Source organism: Corylus avellana, chromosome ca3 (genome assembly GCF_901000735.1).
Source record: "Corylus avellana chromosome ca3, CavTom2PMs-1.0".
NCBI classification, from domain to species: domain Eukaryota; kingdom Viridiplantae; phylum Streptophyta; class Magnoliopsida; order Fagales; family Betulaceae; genus Corylus; species Corylus avellana.
This window is the reverse complement of record NC_081543.1, coordinates 33,747,233-33,756,108: the sequence shown is the minus strand read 5'-3', so window position 1 is coordinate 33,756,108 and position 8,876 is coordinate 33,747,233. Positions and strand designations below refer to the sequence as shown.

Genomic DNA, 8,876 nt, shown 5'->3' with positions numbered 1-8,876 from the left:
CTTTCTTTCTATTTTCTTTCCCCACACTCTTCTTCATCTCTCTCCAGAGTACTACAAAGTCAATACATCTCGCGAGACCTGATAATTGTGGGCCATCCATAAAATCAAATCAAAGAGCTAATCTGCTACAGACCGAATGTCCTTTTTCTTACCGTCAAAATTAAAGCTTCATTTATTTCGATCGTAATATATTTTTAGTCAAAAATTGTTTAAAGTTTTTTTGGGTGGAAATATGGTTTTGTCTATGCGTTTTTCTATGGGTGTGGGGTGTATCTTTTTTCTGTCTTTAATTTCCTGCATTTGGTATCACGTTTTTTATATGTTTTTTTGCTACAGTACGTTTAATAGAATCATTGAAATCGTTGTAAGAGCATTCACAATAAAGAGCTAAATATTACTTTTATCTAAAATGACCAATCAAATTTGTTAAAAATCCCTTACATTAGCCAAAAAAAAAAAAAAATACAAAATAGATATTTGATTGAAAGAGCATAAAAAACAAAGGGTTAAATGCATTTAAGGTACCTGTGCTTTGAGCCAAAATCAAACAGATACCTCGGTTTTCAAAAATATCACAAATGGTGCATGTAGTTAGCAAATTAACCGACTTGGTACTTCCATCAGAATTCCATTAGTCTTTTTAACAGAGCGCCACGTCACCTTACACGTGGTGTGGTACCTATGGTTTCAAAGTGCCACCTCATATTTTTTTTTAAAAAAAAATCAAAACAAAAAACAAAAAATAAAAATAAAAAAAAATAAAAAAATAGAAAGAAAGAAATAAAAACAAAAAAAACAAAACAAAAAAGGTAGAACTAGGGTGGCCGAACCACCCACTCAAAAAACCCCGACCCTCTTTGGCTCCGGTTCGAAGCTATGCGCCACTCTGCTCACCTTCTTTCTCCTCTCCTCGCCTCACTTTCTCCACCTCTCCATGCCCTCGTCTTTGATGTGACTCTGATTTCCCCTGTCATTCCAGTTACTCAGGCCCTGCATATCCCTACCTACATCCTCTTCACATCATCTGTCAGGATGTTATCTTTCTTTTCCTACTTCCCTACCTTTGCATCCAGTGCTATTCACGATTCTGCTCAAATTCCAGGCCTTATGCCAATAACCAGATCCTCAATCCCTCCCCTGCTTCTTACCTCGTATAGAGTCTGTTTGGGATTGAGTTTGAAAAATAGAGCTTTTAAGTCAAAAAGAGTTTTTGGGCAAAAGCTTCATTTTTAAACTTTTGCTAAAAATGCGTTTTGGCCATTTTTAGGCTTTTTAAACCCTTAAAAGCTCTTTTAATTGTTTTTACCAAACGAGTACTTTTTTCCTCCAATAAACTTTTTGAGTGTTTAGGCCCCTCAAACGCAATCTCAAACAGACCCATAGTCTCTTTGCTAACATAGTCAAGGAAGACAGTCCTAAAGTTCCAAAATTAAATGGGATTGTAATCAATTCGTTTGAAGGGCTTGAAGTAGAGTCACTAGAGGCTCTTAATGGTGGAATAGTAATTCAGGGTTTGGCCCTTGGGGTGGCCGAACCACCCCCGGGCCAAACGGGGTGGTCGGCCAACCAATTCTACCTTTTTTTGTTTTGTTTTTTTGTTTTTTTTTTTAATATATGACGTGGCATTTTGAAACCATAGGTACCACGCCACGTGTAAGGTGACGTGGCATTGCATTAAAAAAATAAACAAAATTCTGACAGAAGTACCAAGTGGATTTATTTGCTAACCACAGGTACTATTTGTGATATTTTTGAAAACCCAAGTATCTGTTTGATTTTGGCTTAAAGCACAGGTACCTTAAATGCATTTAACCAAAAAAAAAAAAAAAAAAAAACTAAGTATAGCAGCACTTTTTAAGGGAACCATTTTATTTTTTATTATTTCTCTCACCTGTTTTCTCTTTTTCTCAAAACTTTTTCCACTTTTCAAGAATCACTATGAGAATATTCTTTCACAATTTTTAATAAAAAGATATTAAAATAATATTTAAATGATATAAATAAAAATATAGCTAATCGAATGTAGAAGGCCTTTAAAAATTTAATAGCTAAACTAAATAAAGTAAATTTTAAAAAACTATTTTATATAAAAATTTGACTTCTCCGTTGTTAATACTTTAAACCTTTTTGGGTCTATTATTTCTGCTAACCGCGTGGTTCACAGCACAGCCGATGAAATAAAAATTTATCGAGGAATAAAGATTCCTAAAACAATGAATTTCTAGGTAATTTATGAGTAATGCAAGAAGTAGACTTTTTGTTCTCTTTTAACTTTGAAAAATGTTGTAGCTTTAAAACTTGTAATTTATTAAATGAAAAGTTTTAAAAATCAAATCACTTTTAGAGATTATAAAAACAAAAGTCATTCTTCGCAATTTGAATTGACAATCTTCATTAATGATTTAGACCATCATGTCGCATTGGTGTTTTGTCGATCAAAGTCAAAACTGGCGTCTTTCTTTCGCATTGAATTGTCCCGCTTGCAATAAACTTAAACTAGGAAAGAAAGTCATTACGATGATACTGATGGATCTATCGAGGAATAAAGATCCCAAAAAACGAAGAATTTTGGGGTGATTTACGAGTCATGCATGAAGTAGACTTTTTTTTTTTTTTTTTAAATGATGTGACTTTTAAAATTGTAATTTAATTTGAAATATATTTTTATTAAGGAGTAACTTCACTGAAGATTTTTGAACTTTCACCTGATTTGACAAACACTCTAAACTTCAAAATCTCTTAATTTAGTCTACTGAACTTTTAATTGCTCTCAATGTGAACCCCTCCGTCAATTTTAACCGTTAAAAAAAAAAAAAAAAAAAAAAAAAAAAATCAAAATATCCCTGATTTTTATTTTTTTAAAAAATTACAAAAAGTTTTAGAAGTTGAAATTTTATACAAAAGTCAAGGGTATAAATGTCATGTAACGTTTAAAATCTGACAGAGAAGTCCAAATTGAGAGCAATTGAAAGTTCAGAGGACTAAATTAAGATATTTTGAAGTTTAAAGGAGGTTTGTTAAATCGAGTGAAAATTCATGGATCTTCAATGAAATTATCCATTTTATTAATTTTTCATTAAATAATTTTTTTTTTTTTAAAAAAAAATCAATTCGGTAAAAGAAAAATGAAAGTCATACTTCTTACTCATAATTCACATCGTCATTAATGATTTGGACCGCCGGGTAACATTGGTTTTTAGTTGATCAAATTCAAAACTGGCAGCTTTCTTTGACATCGAATTCTCCATAGCTATGTTTGGGGAGAGAAATGGGAGTCCATTTGTGGGCAACCGCTGATTTCAAATTCTGATTAACACCAATGACTACGTGAAGTCGAAATTAATTTTTTATCTTAATTTTTTAAAAAAATCAAAAGTAATATATTAAAAAAAAAAAAAAGTGGGGAAGCGGCCAAGGGGTGGTTCAGCCCACCTGGCGATCTAGGGTGAAATTGAGAACTACTTGCGTGCCAAGCGAAGGGTGGTCCAGAGCCGCCGCAGCTAAAAAAAAAAAAAAAAAGGAGGCGATTGCCCGCGCCTTTGGGGTGGGGACCCTTTTGAAATTTTGAAGGTAGTTTCGACTTAAATACCCTTAACCGCAGGGGGTGGTTCCGACCACCCGGATACGACCGGTGCGGGCAGAGTGGTCAGGCCACCCCATTTGGCCAGTGTTTGGAACCACCAGAAGCGTTCCCGTCCTTTTTTTTTTTTTAATATTTAATTTTAAAATAAAAAATAAAAAATCAATTTTTGGCGCCACGTGTCAGTTGGCACTGTAGCTGGAACAGTACCGTTCCAGCTACGGTGCCGGGCCTGGCTCTCCCCAAACATAGCTCATGTGACAATAAATGGGGCTAGGAAAAAAAGTCTATATGATGTTATTGGCAGATCTGTCATGGAATAAATATTCCCAAAGCGTGATTTACTTGCAAGGCCTTATTCAAGTTTGGACTTATTTGGCAACTATTTGGATGATGTCGCTATTCTTGGACGTAACTATTTGGATCGATGTGGAAAAATTGCATACGAAGTAATGTCCTTCCAAAACCATCATGATTCAACCGATTCTTCGGGACTAACGCAATAGAGAGCTGCTGCTATACGGTCAAGGTAGAAAACATGAGTTTTCTGCCTTCCATTAAAATGCTGCCACCTCACCTATTACATCTCCCTAAAATAAGATCAAAACACCATATAAAACATCAGATTACTCAACTCATGACTCACCGAATAAAAAAAAATTCATCGGATCGCAGGAGATAAATCGGCGGAGAGAGATTACCGGTGGAGCGGCGATGGTGTGGGTAGCAGCGTAACCGGAGTTGGCGGCTGGGTCGCAACCACCCTGGGTCATGGGGCCGTGACCCACGTTGGCCTGAGACCCGCGTGGGTCTGCAGACCCACACCGGCCTGAGACACGCGTGGGTCTCAGGCCGGACTCCTGTCAAATGGTAAAATATATTTCCAATTTTCATGTGTATTTTCATGGGTTCTGAATCAAAATCAAATTTAGAGGGCTTCTCACAACTTCTTCGACTTCTTTGTTGGGTCTGGCTTACATTTCTACACCTGACGCAATGGAAACTGGTGTTTTCATTTGGACGTGGTTGGTTTCAGCTCCACCTCAATTGGGATCTCTTATATTTGTTGAGCCTGCTGATGCATGGTTATGGACAAATGACAATTGATCCAAAGCAAGGCCTTTCTGCCTCAGAAGCAAGGTGTTCAGGTCTCAGATGAAGCTCCGATGAAGCTCTCATTTTTCTCTTTAACTCTCACCCGTTCTCTCTCCCTCTCAAAATCTAGTGTTTTTGTTCTAGAAAATTTGTGTGCAATTTTTTTACTTTAGATGAGGTGTCTTATTTCTATTGGGTGGCAGAAAACATGAGTTTTCTGCCACGACCGAATGGAAGATATCCCCAACGCAATATGGTACTAGAGTTGGTTATAGCCTTGAATAAACCTCCTATGCAGTCCATCTGCAAAATGGGTCTTTTGCAGCAACTAATAGCACAAAGACACATCACCTAAAGCATAAAAAATGCACACAAATAATCTACAACTTAATGAACTAAATTTTGAACTCAAAAGCAAGAAAAATTGAACTTAAGAGGCAGAAAGAAGGAGACCCCCGTGGGTCTTTGCTGAAACGCTGGCCATGGGTCTCACCAGACCCACGGCCAGAAAGACCCAACCATCCGGCCAGACCCACGTCGTGGGTCCGGCTCCGGGGCCTTGAGTCATTTTTTCTGGCTTTAGGATGAAATTTTTTTTAAAGGGTTAACCTTTCCTCTAGATTTTAGTTTTGAATCCAAAAAGAAGTTTTGGAGCATTAGAAACGAATTTTGAAGCATTAGAATCGGATTTTGAGGCTGGGTTTCGCAAAAAATAGTGCCGGAGATGGTGACTCACGGCCAGGTCTGGCGAGACCTAGCAGCTAGGTCTGGCCAGACCCAGCGTGGGTCGTGGCCAGTCCCATCGTGGGTCTGGTGACCCACAGGGCACGGGATGCCGGCCGGCCGGTGGTTTGGGTTTATCCGGCACCAGTGGTTTGGGTTTGCTGTGCCAGTTTGGTTTTGGTTTTAAATTTGCTGTTTTGATTTTATTTTGCTAAAATGAACTTGCTAATGTGTCAACACATCAGTCGATGCTGCAAAACACCCATTTTATGCACTGACTGCATAGTAGGGGCTCTCTATAGCCTTAGGCAGGCCCCAAATTTAATAAATTAATTATTTTGTAAAATAACTAATGAAAATTTATTCTATAAAATAATATTTTAGGCTTAATTAGAATTGACATTCTTCAACTGTGGCCCAAAATTATGGTAAATAAGTAAATAAGAAAGGTGTTAATTATGGTAAATAAATAATTAACACTCGTGATTGATGTCTTTCATTAATGATTTCGACTGCGAGGTCGCATTGGTTTTTTAGTTGATCAAAGTCGAAACTGGTGGCTTTCTTTGACATCGAATTCTCCCTATGGCAATAAATTGGGGCTAGGAAAGAAAGTCTTTATGATGTTATTGGCAGATCTGTCGTGGAATAAATATTCCTAAAACGAGGAATTTCGGGTTGATTTACTTGCAAGGCCTTATTCCAATTTGGACTTGTTTGGCAACTATTTGGATGAGCTCACAATTCTTGGACTTCAACTATTTTGATTGATGTGGAAAAATTACCTAGAAAATAATGTCCTTCCAAAAACCATCATGTTTCAAGTAATTATTGGGAACTGACGCCGTGTGGTACCCGAGCCAATTGGAGCCTTATGTGGATTAAGCGACCGACTAAGGCTATAACGCCCCAACAACTGGCTTTGACCATTTTGGTAGGGTTACTTGCAATTTCTCCAGTTTAGTTAACTGGTAACTAAGTGAATGGATCACTAGTCAAGCATACTCAGAGTAAATGTAACGGAAGGTGAAAATGACAGATCTGAGATATCTAAAAATCACAAGGTATACATGTATTACCACTAATTATAGACTGACAACTACTAATCTATATGCAGTCATTTTAATCAAACCTGGTATATGCAAAAGAGACTCCTAGCTTCTCTCCTTTAAAAGTCATTTTAAAACAGACAATCTGACAAGCCGCAAATACTGCGTAAGGTTAAGATTTAGTAAGTAAATCTCACAGTCGAATATGGAATGAGCTCTTGTTTATATGTAGAAATAAACATGTATTTTTTGGGTAAGCAATTGAGGTGTTGCCTCTATTATTACACCATAAATGTATAGTTTTGGTTTCTAAGATGTATAAGTGGAATTCCAGCGACAATTGTCTATAAGTTTTAATGTAGAAGACTAATGCTTTAATAGGTTATAACTATCCTACATGGTTTACCCGAGATATTACCATTTTTTCAACAAGGTTAGCGCTGTTCTGAGAGACCTGTAATATAATACTGGTGCCCTAAATATTACACGTTACCATTCATAACACTAGCAGCCCGACCAAGTCTGACATCGGGTAGGGTTTTCACCCAAATCCTTAGGTATTGACTTGAGAACACTTCTAAAGGAAACTTTGACACCGATAACGAGTTTCTTTGCGTTAGATCATCATTTATGTAGCATCCCGAGTCATCACTAGGTTAAGTTGGTGAGTTAATAAATTAACCAGGTTCAATAAGGCGAATTTGAAGTAAGAGTTTTTGGACTTTTGGGACTGACTGAATGTTTGACAGAGGGACCGCCAAATGTTCGAAAGGGAGACCACCGAATGTTTGACATGAGACCACCAAATGTTCGATTTGCAACGCTAGAACCGTTGGATAATAGTACAACAAACGTTTGAATGGGGACCACCGACCGTTTGACTACCAATCTTAGAACAATTGGGTAATGACCGAACGTTTGACATGCAACCATAGAACCACAGTGTAATAGAACAACGAACGTTTGACCATGAACCACCGAACGTTCAATGACCTGCAGAACTAGCACAATAGCATACTCAAGGACCACCTCGAACCCTAGAACCACTATGTAATAGCACACCGAATGTTCAATGCCAGTCTGAAAAGAAATTTCAACCCATTATCCATATTTTTAGCTTTATGCACACCTTTCCCCTATAAATATCACCCCCTCCTAGCCCCAAACTCCAGCCCTGCACCAGAAATCCTAATCCTAGAGTGAGAAGAGATTTTTGAAAGAGGAGGATATTTTGAAGTGATTTGCCATCTTCAAGGTAAACTCTTCTATACTCAGCTGATTTTCATGCTATTCTTATGATGAGTTTGTGCTATTATTCTCTCAAGAAAAAGAAAAAGGTTCTCAAACGTTTTAAAAAGATTTCTTGTTTTCTTAGGTTTGCATGATATTATGGTTTATTATGTTTCCATGCACTCATTAAGCGCCTAAGATGAGATTTGTTACGTAGTGATTTGAGGATAGGAGCATTGCATGCATTCATGCATCTGACTGAAAATGTTCCCTGCATTAGGACCGAACATTCTACCTCGAGTCCCAACGTTCAACCATAAGCCAGAACGTTCGAAATGTCCAGAATGGGTGAAATTAGAATTTTGTGACCTTTTAGTTAGTTTGCTTCTCGATTAAGACCTTGTGGTTCTCTAGTATAGCTCATAACGATAAGCTATGCTCGATTAGGACCTTGTGGTGCTCTAGTATAGCCCATGTTTGATTGGCGAGTCACTACATGACGTACATCATGGTCTACTAATGATGTACGTCATGTAATGACTCGCCAATCAAACATGGTTCCGCCGGTCACGAAACAACCATTGGATTTAAGGCTCATATAACACACACCTTTGATCATAAAATCAAATTTATATAGTAATACCATAGCCATTATACCATGTCATACGATGCATCTTATTAATCAATTATTAAGGCATTTACCAAGTTGCATGAAATGTAATTATGCTCATAAAATATGTGTGCTCAGTCAACTAACGTATCGCACGTTTTTTATGCAAAACAGTTGTAAGTATTTACTTACCTTGTACGCTCGCTCGAATCCTCAAACATTTCGAGTCCGTGCTATAATGAACCATAGCTTATCGTTATGAGCTATACTAGAGAACCACAAGGTCCTAATCGAGAAGCAAACTAACTAAAAGGTCACAAAATTCTAATTTCACCCATTCTGGACACTTTTCGAACGTTCTGGCTTATGGTTGAACGTTGGGACTCGAGGTAGAATGTTCGATCCTAATGCAGGGAACATTTTCGGTCAGATGCATGAATGCATGCAATGCTCCTATCCTCAAATCACTACGTAACAAATCTCATCTTAGGCGCTTAATGAGTGCATGGAAACATAATAAACCATAATATCATGCAAACCTAAGAAAACAAGAAATCTTTTTAAAACGTTTGAGAACCTTTTTCTTTTT

General features: G+C 37.3%; 2 protein-coding genes across 2 annotated transcripts in view; one reads left to right on the top strand and one right to left on the bottom strand.

Annotated features, from left to right (window-relative positions):
- Positions 1-8,876, top strand: part of LOC132175407 (E3 SUMO-protein ligase MMS21) — a 53,145-nt gene that overhangs the window by 9,459 nt on the left and 34,810 nt on the right. The window lies entirely within an intron of this gene.
- Positions 4,138-8,876, bottom strand: part of LOC132173417 (probable LRR receptor-like serine/threonine-protein kinase At3g47570) — a 9,137-nt gene continuing 4,398 nt past the window's right edge. Inside the window, exons 5-7 of the mRNA XM_059584920.1 lie at positions 7,441-7,527; positions 4,282-4,440; positions 4,138-4,170 (exon numbers count right to left, since the gene is read on the bottom strand). Of these exons, the coding sequence (XP_059440903.1) occupies positions 4,138-4,170; positions 4,282-4,440; positions 7,441-7,527 (279 nt within the window). The remainder of the gene's footprint in view (positions 4,171-4,281; positions 4,441-7,440; positions 7,528-8,876) is intronic.